General features: G+C 41.0%; 1 protein-coding gene and 1 long non-coding RNA gene across 5 annotated transcripts in view; one reads left to right on the top strand and one right to left on the bottom strand.

Annotated features, from left to right (window-relative positions):
* LOC146988770 (PEX5-related protein-like) overlaps positions 1–25,537 on the bottom strand; it is a 107,084-nt gene extending 81,547 nt beyond the window's left edge. For 3 of the 4 annotated variants that reach the window (XM_085774433.1, XM_085774435.1, XM_085774436.1), the window contains exon 1: positions 25,181–25,326. In XM_085774433.1, the coding sequence (XP_085630559.1) occupies positions 25,181–25,201 (21 nt within the window). In that variant the 5' untranslated portion in view covers positions 25,202–25,326. Of the gene's footprint in view, positions 1–25,180 lie in introns of all 4 variants that reach the window. The other variant, XM_085774434.1, reaches the window with a different exon arrangement.
* LOC146988769 (uncharacterized) overlaps positions 1–25,640 on the top strand; it is a 133,565-nt gene that overhangs the window by 77,758 nt on the left and 30,167 nt on the right. The gene's annotated exons all lie outside the window — the stretch shown is intronic.

Raw genomic sequence — 25,640 nt, 5'->3', positions numbered from 1 at the left:
ACAACCAACCCAAAATGGCACCGCAACGTCACTCTGTATCTCCCCTTCTTTCAGATATCAGACATACACATCTGAGAGAGAGTGACTTTGAGAGATAATAGGGGTGGCCATGATGGAAGGAGAGAGGGCAGGATTGAAGGATGAAGGACAAAGTTTAATGGCGGCTGGGCGGTAAAGCTCGCCCTCAGGCCGTCTCCCTCTGCCTCACACTTTAACTCTCTCTCCCTTTGATAACTCCTCCTCATATCCTGGCAGAACAAAAGCCCTCTCCAGGCCCTGGTGGCCAATTTCCTCTTTCCCCATTACCTGCCCATTAAGAAAGAACTGTGGAGAAAGAGGACAGTGAGCCCCTTTTGCAGAGCCAGCCCAAGTCATTACTTACACTGTAGCTGTGTTGCTACTTGCAGCTCGGCCTGCAGCTGCTAATGATGAGGGATGGCAGCAAAAGGAGGAGGATCCCCTCTGTGCATTGAGCAGGAGGGTACAGTAACCTGATTACTAGTGGCTGCCTGGAAAATGGCATTACTTTCTCGCCGCAGACCCGTCTCTCACTTCGAGGCTCTGCCTGTCCTAGATCCGGGCGGCTGCAACGCTTTTCTCTCTGTAGATGAATTTAACATTGTGCTTTTGTAAGCTGTCATAAGCGAGGCTGCCGTCTGTCCCTGAGTGCTTTGATTGCAAAACGTGGCTTTCTGTCTTCCTCATGGATTACTATTCCAGTCCATCAAGATGATTTTTGATTTAATTATCTGCCTATAAAGCATGCAGGTCCAGCTACCTTTCAGTTACATAATGAAGATATTGTCGAGTACAGTTTGCCCCCTGAGAGTTAGAGCTTGAGATGGTGACAACTGGATGAAAAAAAAACAAAAAGACAGCAAAAACTAAAAAGAGACTGTGCAGCTTCAAAGCTAAGAGCTATTCACAGGGCAACCTTTTAGTTTGACTTCAACAAGAAAATGAGCTTTTATCATATGGATACCTGCGATTCAGTCCTGGACTACTCATTTGTCTGTTCTGTCTCAAGTATCAGTGATACAGAAATAGACCCAGAGTTATTTATAGAGAGACAGAGACAGAGAGGGAGAGAGATGCTCAGTAAAAACAAGACACTCACAGTTTTGTGCTTTGAGCTAAATGCTAACATCAGCATGCTAACAAATCCCACAATGACAATGTGAAATAATGTTTGCCATGTGTCATCTTACTCTAGCATGTTAGCATGCTGACATACATTCAGAGGTGGGTAGAGTAGCCAAAAATTGTACTCAAGTAAGAGTATAGTTACTTTAGAATAATATTACTCAAGTAAAAGTAAAAAGTAGCCATTCAAATATTTACTTGAGTAAGAATAGAAAGTACTTGGTGAAAAAGCTACTCAAGTACTGAATATCTGCTGAGTAACCTCTGATTTGTTCGTTTTATGACCAGCGCGTAAATGTAGGCCTAATCAAATACACAGAAATATAATAACAATTTAAAAAATCTGATATTGCCAAGGAACAACATTTAACAACTAAGACAATAGCCTAAATGACTTTTTATTTTATTTATTTATTTTTTTTACAAGTAACATAAATTAAGACAAATTCAGCCACAATAACTTGCAAAGGCCTATGGACTGTCTGAGACTAATGCCAGAACCAGGTATTTAAACCCAGAGTGGGTGGTCCTATGATTGGTCTCTAGTGAAACCAAAGTCACATGACCACACCCCCGAGACTCGAGTCACATGACCACACTCCCGAAACTGGAGGGGTGGTCATGTGACTAGGAGTCACATGTCTCCAGGTGTATATGGGGTTTAAACTTCCTGGGGAGGAAGAAGAATAAGATGACCTGTATGACTGAGAACCTTCACCAAAGACGGTTTATATTGAATATCTTTGCCTTGACGGACATTATCCACGACATACCTGGGCTGACATCATCCTAATCATTTAGTAGCCGCAGTTTCTCAAATTTGAGGTGGAGTGGCCGCCCTGTTTACCGCGGAGATTTTGTGTGCGGTCATGTGACTGTCTGGCTCTGTCTGATTGGTTACACGGAGGCAAACGTCGCGAGTGGCTACATCTGATTGGTGAAACGCAGTCATGTGACAGAGGCTCGGAAGTAACTCATTAAAACAAAACAATTTTCACATTGGATCGATAAGAAAAAGTAGCGAGTAGCGACCAGAATGAATGCCAGGGCCCAAAACATTTAGCCACTGTTGGTCAACCAAGGACAATGTTTTTCGTCCAAATAAACACACTGGGTATTCAAACAGCGTACTTTATCTTGTGTATTCTGACACAGATTTCACTCATCATCAGTTTTTTTTCCACCAGAATTTTGGCAGTCAAACTGGATTTTAATCAAAGCAAAGCACTGGCTTATTTAAGTCAACATGACAAGCAATTATATGTTGTCCTCGTGCCCCTGTGGTGGTACCTTTAACCAACTGGTATACACACACACACACACACACACACAGTAATCAGGTTGCCCAGACACAGGCCCATGAGGCCCTTGTTACCTTGAGTGACTTTGGCCAATTAAAGCCTTTGAAAAGAGCAGCTGCAGGAATAGAGAGCTGTAGGTATGGAGAGGAGGGGGAGGAGGGGACAGGACATTATGTGCAAGCATCAGCACCCATACAACCACTCGGTTTGCTGATCATGACCAATTTTTAACCATATCCTCATTTACTTTTTCACCAGTCAGCTCTTATTGAAGTCTAAAATGATATCCTCATCATTCAGGTACTAATTTACTGCTTACTAGTATGTGTGGCTCACTGAATACAGTCTTAAAAGTCCAATGGGCAATTAAAAAATCTACCTCTATAGCTCCAAAAAGTTGTCATTTAAGATGTTCCGCACATGACTGGATTTGATCCGCGTCAGGGAAGAAGAAAACAGATGAACACAGGCAGGCATTAACAACCCTAGGTCAAGTGCAGGTCCCCTGTAGTGATGTTGCACATGCTCACCCCCACCCTGATTAGTACGGTGTCACACATCCTCCCTAAAGGCCCTGTCAAGCAACCCCAACCCCACCTCCCCGCCAGCGCCCAGCCTGCCTCTCGTTCACCGGTCCTTCGCTGGAATGGATTGAGGTCCTGCTGTGCAAACAAGATAGGCTGCCAGTAATGGCTTATTGTTTAAAGACGTTCGCCCATGCTGCGAGAGGAAATGAATGCTCTTTAGACGCAGCCATTTACATGTCAAAAAAGGATCCGACTCGAGGATGTGTAGTGAAGCTATCATTCATCAGCTGCTCTCGGAGGATACAGTATCTACATCATGATGTGCAAAATATGATGGGATTGTTTCATGATATTTATCACTGAATTTCTATTATTATTATTATTCGAAATCAGCAACAAAAAATGGCAGTTTCCTCCTTATTTTCAATGGTATTACTTTTTTTTTTTAATGTCCTTTTTAAAGTGAACTGACAGTTTGTTCCACTGGGGCATTTTGTCTAAAGAACACAATCTGGACCAGAGCCTATTTGAGCAGATACTGTTATCAGTAAAACTAAGCCAGGAAGCTTTTTGGACTTCCAGTGCATAGACAGATCCAAGTGATTAAGCAAACATTTTAAAAAGCTATTAGGTAAAACCACAGAAACACGAAGCAGAATTACACCCTAGTATGCCAGCATCAGCATCTCTATCTTCCTTTCCTTGCATTTTTCTCCTAACATATCTTCTCTTTGCACTCACAATCCCATTGTCCTTTTTGAAATACACACACCTTTTTATATAATGGAACTAATTTCCACCAAAGGAAAAAAAAAAAATCAATCCTCTTAACTTCAGTAAAACAATGAATAACAGGATTTTTAAAAGCTGCTGTCAGACAAGGCTTTGCTTCTATCTGCAATGTAGTTATGTAGGCTGGCAGTGAAAAATATAAGATAGACCATTTGTTTGACGTGTCATAGCAATATACTCATCTTTTCTTAGCTGATTTGTATAAAGCTGAATAATCTCTATATAAGATATTTATAATAAACATCTTGTTCAGAGGGGAATACCGCTCCTGTCCATCAATGTAGAAACTTTGAGGAGCTATAATTAGAAGAAAACAACTTAAACTTAATGCACAGGCGCATCTAGAGGAGCCATTAAGCCCCATTGTGCACATCATGCATTACCATCTGTGGTTTCAGATGTTTTTCTAAAAGCATTTACTGGACAAGTTCATTGAGTTGGGAGTTGCTTGGCAGAGTGAAGTGGACGACCTTGCATCCTCCTTTGAGGTGGAAAATTTCAGTGCTTTGACAATGAGGAGCAGCTTGTCACTTACAGTTTGGTTCTGTGGACACAATGAACAGAATGAATTTGTGGACTTTCCCCACAATGTCACTTTACCTGCAAGGCATGCCAAGTCATTTCATTGTAAGAAAGGGTGCAGTCAACCATCTAATGGCCCTATTGTGATCATCACATTGTAATAGTACAAATCTATCAAACCGAAGTATGACCCTTAGAGAGAAATATGCCTTAAATGGGAACTGCCAGCTGTTATAGATGGTTCTCCATTGTGAGAATGCTTTACAATGGGCGAGAACTGTTTCTCTTTCTTTCGTCTGTGTGTGGATGCTTAAGTGTGTGTGGGGGTGGGGAGGGGAGGTTTGCAGATTAGGCTTGGTACACCTGTGTGTGTGTGTGTGTGTGTGTGTGTTAGTGTGTGATAAAGAGAAACTGTGACAAAGACAAAAAGAGAGAAAGAGAGAGACGCCCACAGGCGGCTCATTACCCGTCCACCACAATCGCAGGGAATCCGTCAGAAGATAAATGTTCTCCTACCGCTGATCTCAATGGGTGCATGATGCTATCTAACTCCACATCCGAAGACAGTGAAAAACATGCCGAGCAATACGCAGCCGTGAATCTTTGTCGAAAGACTGGCCAGAATGTAGTGGCGTTGTGTCATGGTTGAGTCTCTGTGTTTTACTTTTTAGATTAAATGTTTTACTAACCCTCAACAGTAATCCCTTTTAAAAACGTGTGACAGTAAATCAAACTCTGATCAAGGGTCAGCGTGGCTTAATGCCCCATCTATTGCAAGTGAAGGAGGCATCGAAAAGCAGTGCCAGCGTTACGTCTTCTATCTTTTTGGCAAAACTCAGTCCAGGCTGGATTTCTTCCCCCTGAGCCTTTTATCAGATGTCCTGATATGACTGCTAGCACTAAGCCGAACATCTAAAAAACAGATTTTTAGGAGATGGTGGCCATTCGTGCAGAACAGCTGTGCAAGGTGAGATCCTGACAGCAACTTTATTGCCAGTTATTTCTAATTGTCTGCACATTGGCTAACTGGGTTTCATTGGCTGTTGTCCTGATGGTTTATAAAGCAGGTTTTGGACACATGGGAGGCCTTTTATTTATCTTTCCCTCAGGGCCTTTCTCTTTGAGGCTTACTCCCTTTAAAATTAAGCAGTAGCAAGTCACACCAGCAGGCCAAGATAGTGATGGTTTCATTCATCATCAAACAATCAATCACCACAAGGCAGCCCATTAGCATCACATGTAATTAGGCTAATCCATTATAATCCCACCCTTTGGCAAACACGCATACAGTCCCACTTCAACAGATGCCCTTCCATGCCAGCGTATGCCGGGACGTCGAGCCTGTACAGTGAAACCAACAGAGTTCTTGACAAAAGCATCGCATTGACATGCTGTCTAATTCAGCTGCTTCAAAGCCCCACATAAAGGAGCGATAACATCGACTTGCTATTCCAGGACCTTCCGCTTCAGCCGCTAGAACAGAGGAGGAGCATGGCAGGAGAGGCGTTGTTATATTCACTTGTCTTATTCAGATGTCCTTTTACCAAACACATGGGTTCACTCGGTAATCTATAATTATTAGGTGCTTGAATGGATGATATCAGAGTGAAAGGGATGTTTTCGGCTAGGGAAGAGATTTACTGAGGACACAGGTCAGGGATTTCTCAGCACAACAGCCACAAATTTGGAGCGGAGGCTGGCCTTGTGCCCGACCATCGATTCAGAGATCTCAGATTTCACAATAGCCTCTCGGTGTGTTGCCAATTTAGGTTCCTATTTTTAAAAGTGAAGACCAAAGCAGATCTTTTCAGATTGTTTTTTTTTTGTTGTTGTTATTGTTTTTGTTTTCGTCACTGAGGCCATCAATGCCATTAGTTTATCAGTCACAGTTGTGAGACTACAGCTCGATCTGGATTTAGACCCTTAAACATCTGTGAAATGTTTTGGACAATAAAAAGATTGCAAACATCTCGTGGCTGACCAATCAGTGTAAAGAGCTTTTGTCATCAGTGCGGAGATGAAATTTAGTGTGATTATTTTATCATGTTGGGTCACTTGAGTAAATTCAAGCTGTTATTGCTGCTGTTGAATCTTTCCTCATGTACGTAAATGTCAGACTTGCAGCGCAAATCAGCACATTGATGAGTTCATCATCAAAGGGCATTTTCTCTTTCTCTTTGTGTGTGTGTGTGTGTGTGTGTGTAATTCTTTCACTATATTTAAGGGTCCAATAAACTAGGAGCCCACTGTACTTGTGGAGTCTGCCAACTCTGTGGGGACCTAACGGAGCTGGACACAATGAGTTTACATGGCTGTTTAGGGTTAAGTTTAGAATTAAGTTTAGTTTGGAGTCAGGGTTAAGTCTATATTTAGTTGTGAAGTTTAATGTTAGGGTAAAGATCAATAGGGAATGCATTACTGTATGTCAATGACAGGTTCCCACAAATATCATAAGACAAGGATGTGTGTGTGTGTGTGTTCCTGGGTGGGGTGGGGAGGGTGCTCTTCACACGAGATTAGATGTGGGCAGCGGTGCTGATTACACAAGGGGCTGCTAGGCACACGTAATCACATCGTGCAGCTTAGTTTGTTACCATCTCTTAACCCTCTGCCAGACTGGAGAGTTTCCATCGCTCCGCTCTGTCTGGCTGCCTTTTGAAAACTTTGTGCAGCAAATGAATGCAGAGAGGAACAAAATGTAATAATGAACACGCTGTGAAGAGGCAACCGTTTCCTGTCTGATGGTTCCAATATATGATTTTTCTCTTACAGTCTGTTATTGGAGTTAAAGCTGTTGGCCATAAAAAGAGGCTGCCAATCGAGCAGCGAAAATACCACGCATTATCTTGCTCTTCAAAGCACAAACATTTCCTCTGTTGTGCACAACAGACTAATTTACATTTGTAAAAATATTATAATGCCCTAACAGGATTGATGGAGCTGGAACCTGCTGCTGTTTATGTTATGAATGTCTCTCTGGTTACCCCTGAGTTTCTAATTAGAATTCGCAATATATATTCCCTGCTGTCTGTCATGAATGTGAGACATAATATTTTGATATGGATTTTGCTATTAGAAGGATGGATTGGAGTTAATAAATCTACAGGGTGTCCTAAAATAATTGAGAAATGTCTCCAGACAAATGTTGCAAAAAAAAAGAAGCCGCTTTTGACTTACAGATGCTACAGAAGAAGGGGTGTGACTGAGGAAATACATGAAACTAATACTATATTGTATTGTTATTATACATCATTACACATAGAGTTGAAACAACTAGTTGATTAATGGATTTGTCAAACAACAATTCTGAATTTTTACCCTCTCTAATTTATGGAGGGCAGTGTCGATCTGTTGCTGGAGTCCAGCCACAAATATCTCAGCTGTTGGATGGATTACCATAATACATGGCATCATTCATAATCCATGTAGCGATGTATCCTAGAGCCATAGACTTCTCCTCTTTGACTTGTTTGACTTTTGATGATGCACCTTGACAAATATTGGATGAATGAAGATGAATAAAAGCTCAGATTGATCCCCTTACCCCCCACCCATATCATTAACTTTACCAGCCTTGAAGACCTTTTAGGTCACTTGTCTCTACCCACAGATACAACCTGTAGGCACAATCCAGTAGGCCCTGTCCCAATTCTTTCCCTTAAATCTTCCACTTGGTTTTCAGTGCCCTCAACCGTAAATTCCCCTTGTTGAGGGAAAGTGGCTGAAAATCTTTCCCTATGGAAATGGGACACCACTAGTGTAGTGAACATGATAACATACGTCACATGTTTACAATTATACCGGTGGAGCGTGCTACTATTTTCATTGTTTCATTCGTTGTGTTGCCTGTTGCGTTGGCTGTGTTTGTTTATCTCAGTCTAAACAATTTTTGTAATTAGTCATGGTTATCATAGATTAGCCGGGCTAACCGTTAGCTACCTGTTTAACTTTAATAACTCAGTGACTCAATAAACAGTCCATGAAAAAATATTTTCTCCAGCGGATATCTTAGGGTGTATTCACACCTGCAGTGTTAGTGCGCACTAAATTTAGATCGCACTAAATTTGGTCCAGTTTGGGTCAGTGTGAAAGCTCATCGCACTCTAATGCACCAAAACTAGTGCAGCCTGAGGAGGTGGTCTCGTCTCGTCTCGTCTCGGTTCGGCTCCAGCTGAACTCTGGTGCGCACTAGTTGATGTGTGAAAACAACCGCACTCTGGTGCGACCTTGAGCTAAAAGGGCTCCCGTAGTCGTTGACAACGGGTTAACGCAGCGGGGAGACCGCCCGGTGCTCCGGTCCTACGCAGCTCTGTCCCCACAAACGAAGCAGCAGCAGCAGCAGCAGCGGGGCAGCCGGTCGCTGCGTGTCCGCTGAGTCGCTCAGACACCGACAGGTCGGCGGCTCCGTCCCTTGGGTCCGCGGAGCAGCTGGTTACCGTGGTTACCTAGCAGCAGAGCTCCGCCCGTGTTTAACGCTTAACCGGGAACTAACGGGACCGAGCTGGGTGAACGCAACCGGAAACCAGCCGGAAGTACCAAACAGAGTTATACATGCAAACAATATAGAAATAAATGACCAGAGCTACTAACAACCGGCCCTACTGGAGTCTCCATCATGAAAGTTTTATCAATCAGCGCTTCCAGATTTCAACCGGTAGTCATGGAGACATGACGCTCTCCAAGTTTGGTCCCGAGTGACAAAAAGCTGGTGTGAACGCAACCGCACTAACTGAAAAATGATACCGTTAGCTTAGCTACCGCCGTTAGCTTTGCTGCTGCCGTTAGCTGTCCCTGTCAGCTGCAGCCACTGATGCGACACCGTGATTCCCCCAATAAATACCACACATAGCGACACAAAACACACACAGAGAGAAATAGTAATGTTTCTTCAAGCATTTCAGATGTGTCTAAATGGCGATCGATCGTGACAACGGGTAATTTCATTTTCCACTTAGTTTTAAGCCCGCATCGGACCTCACTGAGGGCTGATTTTAAGGGGAAAATCGCACTTCCCCTTGCTCCCTAGAGTAATGGGACACCCTACCCCTACACGTGAATGCGCAAAATATAGGGTTAGGGCAAATATTTAGGGCTAGGGGGAGAATTGGGACAGGCCCTTAATGTCACAATTTGTACAGTTGTACTTATAGGAAACAATATTGATCATGTTGTATTTTTTTTGTTCATCTATCCATCCACCACAACCTGCGCATTCTAAAGTGAACTTTTGCTCTATTTTGTTTTCAGACAGTGTTAACTTGCGACCACACTCAACAGTTTGCGAGCTAAATGCCAAATTTTTTATGTCAACTTAAGGGTTCATGGTAAATCAATGAAGCCTTAAACAAATCTTCTGGACTTACTCAAATCAAAGTCATCATCCGTCGTCTGCAGCACTTTTAAACCAGTTTGAAAATTAAAGTATCGACAAAACCAGGTGGAAATATTCTTTGTGATAAGTTTTTTTTTTAAAGCTGAAACTAACTTGACCTGCTGTTGTTTTGTGTCAGTTCCTCCCCGTCAACAACAGCAGCAGCTCATCTTCTTCAACCCTTTCTTCTCTCTGTCTTTATCTCTCTGTGCACCATTGTTAAAGCTGTGACTGACCTTTTCTGTGGCAGCCTGTCTTAACTACCCTGGGGTATATGATGGCTGCAGGATAAGCTTTAATTGACGTGATAGCATTCTTGAGGTTGGACGAGGTGAGGGAGAGGAGCAGGTAGAGAAATGTTGAAAGTAGAAAGGTTACGCGTTCTTGAGGTTTTCGCTCAAGGTTGGAAATGTCTCAAGATGAGTGTAGATGACCGTGATGTGATGGGAGACAGCTAGATCCTTTCTTTATATGAAGCAGTTCTCCTTTTTTCAGCTGCATTATAACAGGATAATATGGCCATTGTTCTTACTCTGCGAGGTTTTAAATGTGGTGGTGGATGAAATTTTTTAATAATGATCCCCTGCGAGATGCATTGCTGGAGGTTAAACACCACTTTGGAGTAGCTCCACAGTCGATTTAGAGCAGTCATTTTGTATTTTTCAAGTAGAGCCCTGTTTTAATGCTTAAATGCACCTGATCAAGCCCAAGTCTTTTCTATGACCTACCGTATACATCGGACTGTACAGATTTCTCTTTTGTTGAGCAGAAAATAAAACAACAGTGTCGAGCTGGCTGCCAGACGTGCAGTCCTCATCTGAAGAGCTCACTTGTCTTTGTAAGCCGGAACAAGATAAATCATTTTAGTAAGGTCTGAACTCTGAATGAACTTTGCTGAGTGACTGTTGCTCTGCTTCTTTGCAATAAAGTCCATAAAAAGATATCTCACAAATAAACAGAGTGATACAGTATTTTAATGTTGTCACATTATTTGATGATAGTCAGATGTGATCATCCACAGAGATGAATCACACTTTGAGCTCTCAGCTGACCAAAAATAGAAGTGTGTAAATATAAATGGATTAGAATTCATTATCTTTCCTGGGAGGGTATTTCCATCCATGCATCCATCCATTCAGAGGTTTCCACGTAGACAGTGCAGTCCATGGTGTACATTGGTTTTATTTTCTTTTTTTCTTTTTGAATTCTGAAGCAGCAGGCAGCTTCTTTCCAGGAGCAAATGTGCTGTTGTTTAAGAGCACTTTAGCATCTAAATTCTTCATCAGATTTGTTATTCAAAGAAATATTTAAGTCTCTAATGTTGGAGTATCATATGAGCCCAATCACACCTTATGGTCAAGACAATCAGAAGTCCAAACTGAGCATGACAAAGAAACCTCAGAAACTCCTGATCTACTGGGATGTTCACATCACAACCATATCTATCAGACTGGTGGTGATGGTGGTGTAATGGTGGGTGGGTGGGTGGTTAGTGGGGTATTTTCTTGGCACAAGTTGGGCCCCTTAATACCAGCTGAGCATCATTAAAATGCCACAGTGTACCTAAGTAATGTGTCCATCTGTTAATGACCAGAGTTTACCCAGGCTACTGTACATAACGTGCTATGTCAAACTGGGTCTTTTGGGGCGTGGTGGAATGGGAGATTCGTGTTACGGATGAGCAGCCGACGAATCTGCAGCATTTATGTGACGCTCTCATATCCAAAACATGTTGAGAAAGTAGTTATTTGGTTAAACTTGTGGTCACTGCTCAAAATCTTCAATGAAACTTTGTGGATGTAGAAACAAAACTCCTGCTTTTAATGTCACCATGGACCGAACTGAAAAATGAAGCAACAAATGAATATCTCAGTGACATAGATCATGTGTGTGTGTGTGTGGCACTGGGGTCTATGATGCAGGCAATTTTGAATGTGAAAGTTAATAGAATTAAACACTCTGTAAATGCTGGATCCACACACACACACACACACACACACACACACTTTTGGAAACATTAAACTCCTAATGGGGCATTCTGGTACTTAGACATCTGCTTCTCATTCCGAGAGTCAAGGATTGTTGACTGATTATAGAAGTCTGATGAAAAGTGGTACAGAAAGATTTTTTTTTTCTAACCTCTGACGTGGATGGGGGGAAAAAATGAAAAAAGTAACAAGTTAGAGCTACATTAAATTCTCTGCACCTTCGAACAAAGCCAGTAGACTTTTAGAGTCCAAGAACAGAGGACAAGTGTCACAGGACAAAATCTCTTGGGGGGTATTGTGTGCAGTGGATTTGGGAAATACCCTCTAAAATGTAGGTAGAGCTCTACACCTCGGCACATTTTGTTATCAGGGGAGGATTGAAATTGCCACCACAGGTGAAAAGCTATTCCTGAGTTCTTAATGTCGTCATGTACAAATGCGTATTTGATGATTGAAAAAAATATAGTTCATGGCACAAATGAGATGAAACCTCACGGCAGGATACTTGCTTTTGTAGCTGGCACACATTTATACCCCATTTACTCCTAACGTCTGGTACAGTAGTTGATCTAAAAAGATTCTCCTGTTGGTTTTTATCTGATTAGGTGTTGCAGGAATTCACTAACTCAGCTTTACCTATGTAGGCAGTAATATTATGTGGCATTGCACTAGATTGCTGTAGATTATGTAAATATATAGATTGTGTAACTAACTTGCATTAAATGATTGATATGAAGTCCTTGCTACTGTGCTATACTGCTTCAGTTGCACTAATGTTGCACTACAGGATGTGGTTCAGTAGTGGTGGATATATCACTAATCTAACTCTGCAGCTCTTCATTACTTCCTCAGGAAACTGAAATCACTCTGAACATTGTTACAGTATGTTTCTTAAAATGTCTTAGGAGAGTCTAATATCGCATTAGAGACAATTTAATATCAGAGATGAGGGGATTGTATAGATCTGTAACTTCAGCACTATGGACACTTTCATTGGTTTTATCAATACATAGTCAAGTTAAATGTTGTTAATCTGCCATCCTCCCCTCCCTCCAGCCTACAACAGTTTGAGCTCACTTATGAACTCAATATTTAAAATTAAATAAATAAATATATATACATAAATCCTTAAACCTGTTAATGGTACAAATGAATAGAAATGAAATGATAGCGTTAAATGTAAATGTTGTAATATTCCTAAGCGTATCTGCCTTTGCTCAATCTGCCTTTTCTTTTAAATCTGTCAAATCATGGAACAATCTTCCAACCAATCTATAAATACAATTTATTATTATTATTATTATTATTAATCTGAAACTTTGTACAGACTTCAATGTTTTTTCCCGGGAAGTCAAACAATGGATCCTAAGAAATCAGTCATGTCAGCATTAATCATGAGCTGAAATTATTTTTAACCTTGGCAAAGTGTGAAGTATTTTAATAATTGTATGTTTCTTTCTGATACAGTATGACATATGTCTCGAGTGTTTGTGATGTGTGAGAGGGTGTGTTATGCACATGTGTATGGATGTTTAGAACGCTATGTAAATTGATCATTTCTTACCTTTCTATTGTTCTTAGTCACCTGCCCAGGGACTACGGATGGAAAGTAGCCAGTAAGCTAAATCCGGTACAAGGCATCTCTTCTCATTTCGAGACTAATGTTATTTTGTACATTGTCCCTGATACAAATGAACTTATTAAACTAAACTAAACTAAATATGAAAAAAAAAAAACCATTGACCATTTACTTGAGGCACATTTCACATTATTTACTGGACTGGGTTTGTGTGAAGCTGCAAACACTACTTCTACACACTGTAACGTTGGGGACAGAGGCAGGGGCGCTGTTCAACTTAATCTGTGGAATCACTTTCTGTCAGAGTGTGTGCTGATCTGACACAAACATACTGTACACTCAGGCAGCTTAAACAGCCCAGAATAGCAACTCTGATATCTATATGACTTGAAGTAGACATTCCCATAGTCAACAAGCTCCTAACGGACACTCGGGCCTGTTTCCTTGGATACAGACACTGTCGCAGACACACAGAAACACACTCATTGCCTCTGTCAGCGATGGATTACTCTGAGAGAGGAGTGAATTGGAGGATACAATGGAGCCACGTTTGTCTTGCCACAAGACACGATGGTTGCAGAAATGAATTGTACCCTTTTAAACGGGGGCATGAAGTGAGACAATCCTTTGTTTTGCCTTTATGTCTACATTGCTCTCTCAGCTCTCTTAGCATCCTCAACATACACACTCTGTCTTGCTCTGAAATATGTGTTTTTATACAGAAAGGTATTATTTCCCACTGGAAATACACTGTTCTCTGCTTCTCTCACCCTCACTTTCTCTCCACATGGGTGTGAAACTCTCATCCTCACAGTGCTGCAGCTAATTGCCTGTTTATTCAAATAGTGACAAATGGTTCTCTGCCAGTAAAGGTAGATATTTCTGTCATTGTAAAAGTCATTATAAAAGTCATTCTAACATCCACATCAGGTTGACTCAGTCATGTTGGGAAGAGTCTGGATCCTAAAACTCTGGAGCTGGTAAAATAATAATAATAAAACAATAAAATCATATATTTTAAAACAAATATTGGAAAATCTGAAAATTGTCTGCTCTTAACTCACTTAATGTAAGTGTCAGCAACATAGTTGATCATAGGGGAGAATGGTTGGAAAACCTTTTGACTACAATGACCAACTAAGTTTGAGGGAAAAAAGTATAAGGCAGTTAAAAAAAAAAAATATCTGAGGGCTCTCTGGTAGAGATATCATTGACTATTCTGTATTTAGACGATAAACTCTATTTGCAATCAGCTAATGTCAGCCAGGCACATTTGGTCCATGTCGTAATGCAACTTGTTTTCAGCTCTCTACAGTAACTCTTGATCTCAATCAGACCTCTTGAATAATTCTTACCTAAATGAAATAATAAGTAGTTTACAACCAGCTCTGATGACTCAATCCTGGTAGATTTTCCATTGTATTTTATAATATTTCTAAGTAATGCAACATATATGACATAAATAATTACTTTAGAGCTTGAACATGTTCCAAACCCATTAGTAAACCTATAAATCAATTCAGAGACAACTATAAAAGTCAGACACAAGACGCATACTTAATGTTTTTCTGTCCCTATGGAGCATGTAGGTGTTTTAGATTGGGATGTGATTGGGATGTTGTGCGTCATCCTATGAACATGTATGTATCATTGCTCAGTTGGCTGCCAAGCAGTGTTCCCTGCGTGTGTAGAGAAGCCAGAGGAGCAGGACCTCCGACCTCTTCCTGGCACGTTGCTGCAGCCGCTGTCATGTGGAGATATATGAATCACATGTCCATGCCTCGCCTTATTATCTGCACTTGTGCGAACACGCCTGCATGCTCGTGGGCATACAGATGCACGCTGCACACTATGGCATGCAGGTACTTTGTGTGTGCATTTAGAAAAAACAGGCACATATTGTAAGTTTTGTACCTACACAGAGAAGCACAGAGTGAGATGTGCATGCTGTCAGATTGCTGCCTGTGGGACTGCCGGAGGCAGGGAGTCGGACCTGCTCTGCTAACGAAACCCCCCTGCCTTTAGACCTCTCAGCTGGTCTACCCTTGAACTCTGTATACATCCCATCTGCATACCCAGCATCCCTCTGAGCTCCGCTCTGCAGCCCGGCCTCTCCACTTCTGCCAAGGAATTTATTAACTGCACATCTCATAGGTATTTATAGAAATGAAAGGCAAATTCCTGCTCACCTGCTTCCACCAGACAGAAAATCCTATAGAAAGTTATACAGCACAGAGACCCTCAACTACTCAGAGGCTGTATATGAGATTCACATACTAGACAACTGCAGGAGAATGGTATAATTTCACCTTTCTTATTGCTTTTCCTGTCTTCACTTAGAGGAGCACTTCGAGGAAGAACAGCTGTAAATGCATCTACCACAAAACACTAAACTAATTTCATAGTCACTATTTTTATGCCTCAGAGCCAATGACAGAGGTGTGATGCTGTTGTCTCCTCTGTCCTCGTGAACGTGATATCTTAACAACAATTGTTACACAAATCTGTTACAAATGTTCACTTGGAGTCAACAATGGACTCAAAAGTCAAATATTAAGGTCACTGAGGCACACCACAACAATTTCTACACTTGAAACAATTGAACACTAATGTCTAATAGGATAAATTGAATACTGAATTGATGACATTTTATATTTAAATGCACAAAACTTCACTGTGGCATCATAATGTTCTGCAAAAACATCTCTGACTACTGTATTAGTCAGATTTGTAACTCAGGAGGGGGATATTGTGATCATAATTACTTCATCTCAACTGATTAGCAGAGCCGTACAACCATGAGGGGTAATTGTAGTTCTGGGTCTGTTTTTGCAAAAAGTATCAAATTGCCACATTTCTTCAGTCATGCTGTCATTATCCTCCACGCTCCATCCTTTGCTCGGCGTGCACAAATAACATCAAAAGATTCCTATTTCCACTCCAGCCCTCCCTCACACAAATGAGCGTTGCAGAGACAAATTATTGGTTCATGTGGCAAAAAGCCCTTGAAATGAATTTAAAGCTAATTAGGGCAGCTTTCCTGTACGTTTCATTATTTTGACTTCCTCGCAAACAGCTTTTCTGTCTTTGCTATAAAGCGCCAGGTCGTGCTCAGTTGTAAGTACAGGGCTGTGATGGAGAGTGTTGAAATTGTCATTAGTGGTGTCATGAGAGGTATGTAATTGGTATTTGTGGGTACAACACACTAATTGCTGTGATAATATGCAGACCTTGGTTTTTGCAGAGCGTACTCCTGCAATTATCTGACAAGATCACTGGCTCACGGAAGAAGATGTATTGTGTTGGTGGGGTGAGGGTGAAGATAGAGATGCAGCTGTAGGTTCAAATCCAGAGGCAGGATGTCAGGAGTCTGCAAATCAAAATGAGTATCTCTTGCTCGGGGCGTGAAAACAGATTCTCTCAGCAAAAAAAAAAAACAGCGATGAGACTGAGACATGATGAAGATGAGAACAGTGTTTTACAGCCTTTGGATACACTTCACTTCTAATGAGTGAATGTACCCTCCTTACTACAGTATCTGTTCTTATTTCAGTTTTCACTGCGTTCGCTGTGTATGAGCTTTACTAAATGAATACAGAGTTGTGTCCCGAAAACCAGAATGGTCAGGCTGCGGGAAAAAGGCCTGAACCTTTTGGTGAATATGATTCAATTTAACGCTTTGTTGATGAATCGATAAGTTTGTAACTTGAAAAAATAACAAGTCTGCATCTTTGTGAGGCTACAGTAGCTATATAGGCGCAGTGGCACTTGGAGCAAAATGCTAACATCAGCTTACTGATGCTTGATGAGGTCAAAACTGCAATATTTGCAGAATAAACAGCCATTTTATCAGACCAGTGCTCATGGGTTTGTTGTTCTCTCCATGGTCACATAACATTTATAATAAACATATAAGTTAAGTGGCTGTTAAGCAAAGAACATTTAAAACTGCGGCATCCACACAAAGATGAGCTGGGTGTATGTTTTTAATACTTTTAATACTTTATTTTCTCCATGCACCCCAGATGTAGATGAAGTTGTATTAGCAAATGCTACACAATTATTGTTGGGTTATTTTTTCAACCCAACAGCTGAGTTGAGACTGTTGGTTAGTTTAATTGGGTTGTTTTCATTAAGTTGGGTAATCTAAGAACCCAATTTGCTGGGTTATTGTCGTTGGCAGTTGAGTTATTAGCTGTTGGGTTGTAATTTCCATTATACTGTGTTGGGTCATTTCGGACTACCCAACATGTTGGGTTGACGTTCGGTGGGAGGAGTTTCCCAGCATGCTTTGGGACAGTGTGTTTGTGATTCTAAGTTTAGGTTATTTAGGTTATTACAGATGCTATCTGCTACAGCTACACAATCTTTAGTGATACTGTTCTACACACTAATTTACTAATTCAATGTTCTACTCAGTTTACAATTACTGTCCCTGCTGGATGAAATGGAAATATGGAAATAAGCACTTTGACACCATAAGTGAAGTTATGTTTTTGGTTAGTGGTCTCCCTTCCTTTGTGTGCAGTTTGTGTGTGTGTGTTCTGAGGGTAATAAACAGCATTCTCCCTGTAGTTAAGTGGTGTATGAGGCACAGGAGCTGCTTCAAGATCTAAAGTTAGTCTCTGTTTGAGTTAATGTTAAATAGAACCCTAGCCTGCCACAATATAGTTGTTAAGTGCAAGTTTGTGACACACTGTTGAGTACTAGCTTCAGTTAGCAACCCAACTTGATTGGTTTAAAAGGACCCAGCAGTGTAGTCAATGTGAACCCTTAATTGGGTTATATGAACAACCCAACTGGGTTGTATAAACAACCCAACTGTTGGTTTAAGGAAACCAACCCAAAATAACCTAGCATGTGTTCTGTCCAATATTTAACCAGTGTTGGGTTAAAAAATAACCCATATTGGGTTGTTTTTAACCCAACATGCTTTTGCAGATGTTTCCACATGTCTGTTGTTGAGCAAGTTGTTGTTTATACTGTACCAAGTACAGCTGAGGCCACTGGGAATACAGGGATCTGACAATATGACTGAAGTTTTGACCTGATTCTTTTGCCACGAGGGAAAAAGTAAAGGGGTCAACGAAGTGATTAATCCATCCTGAAAGAAACTTGACTGGTTGATCACAATGTCTTGGCAGTCCATGCAAAAGTCAAGACATTTCATTAATACATAAATGTCAACCACCTCATATTATTTACCTTTAAGAAACTTAAATGTAAGTTTTTTTTATAAATGTAAATTGGACTGTCTTGAAATAAAACTTTTAAAGACTTCACCTTTGGGTCTAAAAAATGATGTGGGTTTTTTTTTTTTTCTGACACGTTATAGACAAAATCATCAGGTGATCAAAATAATTTCTAATAGGAGTAGCAAAATAATAATAATAATAATAATAATAATAATAATAATAATATACATCTTTATTCAATAAAACTTTTCTTAACAAGCTCATGAATGGCTTTGCAAAAAGATAAAACCAAAAAACATTAAGGATAAAAAAAAATAAAGCAAAAAATACCAACAAACGAATCAGCAATAAAACAAAACGAGCAAAATAAAAACCCTACATAACAGCAAAATTAAAATCAAAAGTCAAGCAGAAAAAAAGCTTTCATAAAGAGAAAACTTTCAAGATCAGATATAAAAACAGAAGCCAAATTTGCAGACCTAATCTTGGCAGGTAAAATAAAAGTAAGTCTCAAGCTGAAACATTGATTTTCTTTTTGTAATATTAACACAAATTTCCGATGTAGAGAGAACAATCAATTGAATATTCAGTTTACAGAGGGTGGCAGTACTAACTCAAAACCGGGCAATGCCTTTACATATCTGGGTGTAAATCCTGCTCACATCTGCCACAGTGAAGTGCATATTTGTTTATCAACAGCACTCGCCCATGATAGCTCATATCTCCCCGGAGGACCCAACACATGCTCTCTCCCCTCCACCGCTGAGACGCCTGCTTTCTGGAGCAAATTAATTCCCAGTTGGAGAATGACTGTTATGAATGGGTTGGGCAAAAGAGATGGATGGGCTACCCATTCTCCTGCGAAGCCCTCTGCTCCCTGTAACAAAGATGCTGAGGCTTGTCCTACTTTTGTGGGAGAAAAAAAATGTGGCTTTGTACAGTAGCTCAGGGGACTCTCCATGTGGGACTGGGAGGGCTGCCGTGTTAACAGACTTGGAGCAGAAAAAACACCCAGAGGAAATCTACCAACTGAGAGGAAGATGTAGAGCTGTGAAGCTGTGAATTTGGGTGCTTCACATTGATTATATCCCTTCTCAGATTCTGGCCTCTTGTTTGACAGAGCCTGCTACACTGTGTTGACATTTGGTGTGTGCGAGTCGGCGGGTTAGGCCAAGGCGTTCCCATGGCATTTGATCGGAGGCCCATAATATCGTGTGGAGCTTGTGAACCACTTCTCTGCTGTGGTGTCGGCAGTGCTTATCCACCGTCACCTCCATTGTCAAAATTCAAAATTGCAGCTTTCTTGAACATAAAATAAGCAAAGCAAGTCTGACTCAGGGAAGGTGAGTGTGACATTCTCTCCTTCACAGACCAGTGATTTATCATTTAGTGTTTTAAAATGTGGTTAATTTTGATACAACTTTATGTAGACATTGGTTTGCCAGTGTATCAAAAGTGCATTTGACAGTATTTGAATAATTTTTCTCCAATTCATGCTTAATTTCATTAGCACTACAAACAGCAGCGTGGTGCCAGAGGTGTCAACAGCTGTTTTTCCCTCAAATAACAGCAGTTTTACAATTTAGTGTAATATCAATAATAATATCAATTACTATTAAAATGATTATTGATGTGACATTTGAGACAATGATCTGCAATTTCCCTCTAATCATATGGATTGACAAAAACTGGTGTTAGAAAGTGTATATTCATTGTTTATGAGATCTTCTTTCTGTGTGTTCGTCGTGAGAGAAGATCTATGATCCGACCCAAACCATGATAATCAATAACAGAACAGAGTTGTTCTGTCAAGTATGGAAAATGATCTTCCCTCTCCAGTGAATCGTGGTAACCTTTGGCAGGGCCTAGTGCTCAGACACAACCAGTGTGAGGTTCTCCATAGGAAATGTATTTTCTTTATTTTAGGCGTTTGTCTTAAATTGTGTACTCATGACTAATTAGGACAAAAGCAGAGACCATGCTACCAAATACACAGTAAAGACTGAACATCATAATTTGGAATTTGTGGTATAACTGATTTAGGTTTTTATGATTAATGCTTCCCCTAAGGTTTATGAATCTTTGTAAAAGCTTATTTGAATATGTAAACTGGTCTTTATTGCTTACTGACAGAGCTGTTTTGTGAAGAACATGAATACTCAGGAATCTCATCGTCAATAACTAACCTAACCCTAACCCTAATCACTCAATCTCACATTTCAATCCCATCACAGTTTGGGATTTCATCAGTATTAAATCAGGATTTTAACCACGGATTAGATTGTCATACTGAATGACACTGGGCGACATACCTGTAAACACTGACTCCTACTGTTAAACACTATGTCAGACTATAATAAACTGTAGCACAATGTGTGGCAGAGGCCCAAGTAGATGAATAAAATGAGGAAAATGGCGGATTTTTGGCTGGTTGGGACATGTATTGCGATTCTTCTCACGTCATTCACACCCTCACCTGCCCCCTCACGTTCACAGTTTCTCATTCTTAATTACCTTTGTAGGGTGAATGGGTGGGGGTTCAGGCAAAATGACCAAATTCCTATGCTCTGCAGGCAAGAACAACAACCTCTGTCTCCTCAATCAGCTTATAGGACAACTGCTGCTGATGCATGCTTGAATACCTCTTAGTCTCCCCCTAGTCCGCTTTACGAGCTCCACAAGCTGCTCAGGGCCTCTGTACGGTCTTAACTAGCCAACCAGGACAGCACTGTCTGTGGAGCTTTTCGTTCCAGCCGGATACCACCTGATTTCACTCATTATCCAGGCTCCTGAAATAGTCAGACCTATTAAAACTCTCTTATTCAAGACCATGGTTCATTGAATCAAGGAGACTTTAAAACAGTCTATGTGGAGGCAAAGAGAAAAAAAAAAAAAGCTACAGGACAAGTTTGTCATGCCTGTAGCTGACCACCTCGGTTGTGGGACAAGTTGTGGTGAAATCCTTGGAGAGCAGTAGTTGAAAGAAAGAAAAAAAACGACTTACAGTACACATCCACAAGTGAGTGTGCAGCTTTGATTAATGAATGCTTGTGTTGTGTTGTGTTGTGTTGTGTTGTGTTGTGATGTGCATGCTTGCATAAATGTCGGCTGATGCTGTGATGCCCCGTCACCCCTCTGTGTCAACTGATTGGTTTGATTGATCGCTGTGCTCTGTTTGCACCCGTGTCTGTCGGTGGATTCTCTGTAACGTCTCTCCAAGAGGTTTTGCTCCATGAAGCACTAGTTACATTTGCTTTTAGCATTGATTGGAATATTTTAAATCATTAGGACGTGTAAAATTTAATTTTTGCATCTCATAAAACACATCTGATTGTGCTCATTAATTGCATTTTAATGTGTCAGTATCGAGCCTCTCTGTGAAGTCTGGTTAGTCTGTCGTGCCCCTTAAGAGAAAATGTTTTTTTGGCTAGAAAACATACAAAATACAAAATAATTCAGGTTGCCTACATCATTTATACAGCAGAGGAAACCAAAAATGCAAACGGAGAAAAGTGATTCTGAACAACTCAGCGATTCTCATATTCGTATCTGTGGCCTATTTACTCTGGCAGAGTGTTCAATGATAACCTCAAAACAAATAATCTTTGGCCCAACAAACCAAACTGTCTGAACAAAGCAGAAGCTTAATAAAAAAGATGCTACGAACGACTGAGATCTTAAGAGACGTGATCTACTTCTGATCAACGATAGCATCCATCCAAGATCTTTCCCCGGGGGGACTTGGAATATGGTAATCAAATTATGTAATCGTGTTGTGCTTAACAGAGCAAATATCCAAAGGCCTTGAAGCATCACTTCCATTAAGCCGGGATGTCTTTTATACTCACAGTCCAAGCCCTCCCGTAATTAGGTTCAATGTAAACATGAATATCAAAGTAGGGAAACCACTTCAACAATAAACCACAATCTATAATGTCAAAATGACATGAAGAACTTGTCACCTAAAGGGATGTGGATGGAGACAATCTCAAGGCCCTTTTTTATATGTAGCACATCAAAGCATAAACATACTGACTGACTGCAACAATATCTCTTGTAGCTTTTCCTTCAATAAAGATGAGCAGCTGTGCTGAGTCAGCTCGCCCGGCAACATCTTCAGTTGCACCTTTGCAGGAAGAGCAATGAGGCTGACACCCACACCTCTGAATCGCTTTTTCTTTAACCACATCAATCTTTCCCTACACTTGATACAGTGAAGTGATCTTCTGCTGGCAAAAATGGATCAACGCGCACTTTGTTTTGTGCACAGCACCTGGCATCACCTTGATTTAATACGTTTAAGACAAAAAAAACAGTACAGGAGAAACTGAAGACGTGAGTCCAGCATTATATTTTGCCAATCAGCTGTGGTCATGCTAAGCTCTTCCCATTACACATGCAGAGCCCAATCGACTCTGGGCCAACCACGAGAACAAGAATTGGCGTCTCTCATGAAAGGCAGCTCATGCCAAGATATTTGATCCACCCTTATTGTATCACAGAGTGCATATGTACAGCACAATTATGCAAAACGCGTTCGTGTGTCGAGGGAAATGCCTCACACTTCCACCTAAAAATGCTTCAGATCATGGATAAATAAGAAAGTCAACAAACAAGGAAGACTATGAGGAAAAAATAAAGGAACCGACATGACATCCTTATCTTGTTCCAACTGCTTCCTGAGCTGAGTTCCTCATAAGCTGACAAATCTTTGTGACTGACAATTTTGTAATAAAGAAGGATTTACAAGTGCATCTACATTGGGGAAGGAAATGCGATAGCTCTGATTATGACTGATTGACTGACGCCGCAGCGATATTACATCAAGTGTGTACAGTAGAGCTTCATTTAAAATTCCAGCCTTTGGAGACTCACAACTCTGCATGATTTACACCCCAAGCTTCCTTTTAGTGGCCACATCCACAATGAAACATGTAAAATGAAGACTTGGGAGAGCATAATCAACATTCATGTAATATTTAACTGTCACGTTAAGCTGTATGTTGAATAATAATGTATGATAGATATGAGAAAAGACGGCCTTCACAGCATTTCAGGACTCTTTAAAGTCTCTCCAACATGCAGCCTCATCTATACAGGATAATGAAAATGCAGTAAAATCATTATAAAACATGTTACAACCATATTTCTTAGCATTGACTTCACCTTAAAAGAGTTTCATGTAAATCAATCACTGCCAGAAAGTTTTGTAAATGCTGCATAATCGTCTATACTTGTCATGATGCAACAAACCCCACCCATTCTCTACACAGGCAGTGTATTACAGTACATCTCCAATCTCTGCAGACACACACACACACACACACACACACACACACACACACACACACACACACACACACACACGACTTCAAGGAGAAAGTGTTGTCAACATCAAGATAAACGCATCAGTTCTGCAAGCGAGCATCACAGACTGAGATCCATTACCGACAGAGATAGAGCATCTGCTTTGCATTCACTGGACATTTGCTGTTAAATTAGCCTCATATAATGGCCGACAAAGAGCAGTATCTTGTTTCAGTTATGATAACAAGGCACAGTGTAATGACTTGCATGCATGTGATGGGAAACATACAGTATAAAGTGTCAGGTAAACATCAATGGGATGAAACATGGAAAAAAAAAGATGATATACATGTGGTAATCTTTAGTTATATGTCTTTTTCTTTTTAAAAATACCATAAATAAATAAATATTGACCCTTAACAAACACAACTGGGCTAACCCAGACAAGAACTGCAGACTGTTTTTTTTCATGCATTTTCAATGAATCCTGCTGCTTGAGTAATATATCATGAAATATTAAATGTTGGTCTTTAAGGCTCCCCAGTTCTGACTCAGGAGTGGTCTGGTATTACATAATGGGCTGTCTGGGATCTGAGGTGTCTCTGTCAACCAACCGGTATTGCTTTCAATTCACACCATCTAAAATAGTTTATCATTAGGAAGGATTATTGCCTTTGCTCTCATGCAGTGTGTTGAGTAGCCTCCAGCAGCCCTGAGTGAAGCTCGTTATCATCCAGCTTTTGTGTCGTCTTTGAAACATTTTGTGCCTTTCTTTTTTATATATATCCCAGTTGTTGGCGTCTCAGCTGAGTTTCAGCCTCCACTAAATGTGATGTAACACAAAAGTGTGTCGTTAGTTTGATGTGATAAAAATCGACGTCAATTTGCGTGACGTCACACGTGCAGAAGCATACATGTTGAGAAACTGACCTGAGTTTGTTCCAGTGCTGAAGCCCCATAGGCTTTGCCTCCTGTTTACATTTGGCATGTACCTGCACGTGCAGTGGGGCGCGCTACAGTTGCGCGCGCGCTCTCCCTCGGTTTTCTCAATGAATATAAGAAATAATGCAGACTGCAGCTGACTAAATAGTACATGTGCATTCATGAATCTTTGCTCATGGCTTCATACTGATCTATAAGCAGTTTTAGCCTGGACTCCTTTTCAGCTATAATTGATCTCAGCAGGCGTCCCTCAGTCAGGTGACAGGTGGAGATGAACACACTAAACACACCATGCATGGACCTGTCAGGTGACAGCTTGTTATCGCACCCTCTAAAATCTCTACTTGCTATAACCGTGATTACCTCATACCCCTTGTACAAAAAAATGCCTTTCACATGAAGGCTGCATGTAGAACTGCGGCTCATTTGTTCCATAACAACTAACACAGTTGGTTCTGATGGTGGATGAACAGAATGAACAGACAGGAGAGGAGAGGCTGCTTGCTGTCTTACCTGTAAATGCCCCTGGTACATATTGAGCACAGAGTCAGTCGCGGATCTCTCCGTCAGCGGATCTGTAGACTTCTTCCAGACTTGCAGGGGCAGAGAGAGAGAGAGTCAGACTGGAAGGGGGTCGGTGCTGAGAGAAGCTGCAGCAGAGTTTGTGTGGCGGGTCGGGGGGTCGGGAGGTCCGGAGGAGCAGACAGAGCGGAGCTGTCCTCTCCTCGGGTGCTGAAGCTGACACTTTGCGCTCATCCAGGATTTCTCTGCGCGGACTGACACCGAGGCGCGCCGGGCGCAGGACGAACGCGACGTCGGACAGCACTTTGAGCCGATCCCTCACAGTGTGCTGCTGCTGACGCTGTGTTTTTTTTGTGTGTGTGTGTGTGTGTGTGTGTGTGTGTGTGTGTGTGTGTGTGTGTGTGTGTGTGTGTTTTTTAACAAGTACGAGTTACGGTTTGTCGACACTCTC

Source organism: Trachurus japonicus, chromosome 4 (assembly GCF_045865225.1).
Source record: "Trachurus japonicus isolate A0001 chromosome 4, Traja_1.0".
NCBI classification, from domain to species: Eukaryota; Metazoa; Chordata; class Actinopteri; order Carangiformes; family Carangidae; genus Trachurus; species Trachurus japonicus.
Note: the sequence above shows the minus strand (reverse complement) of the source record. Positions and strands in the feature narration are given on the sequence as shown.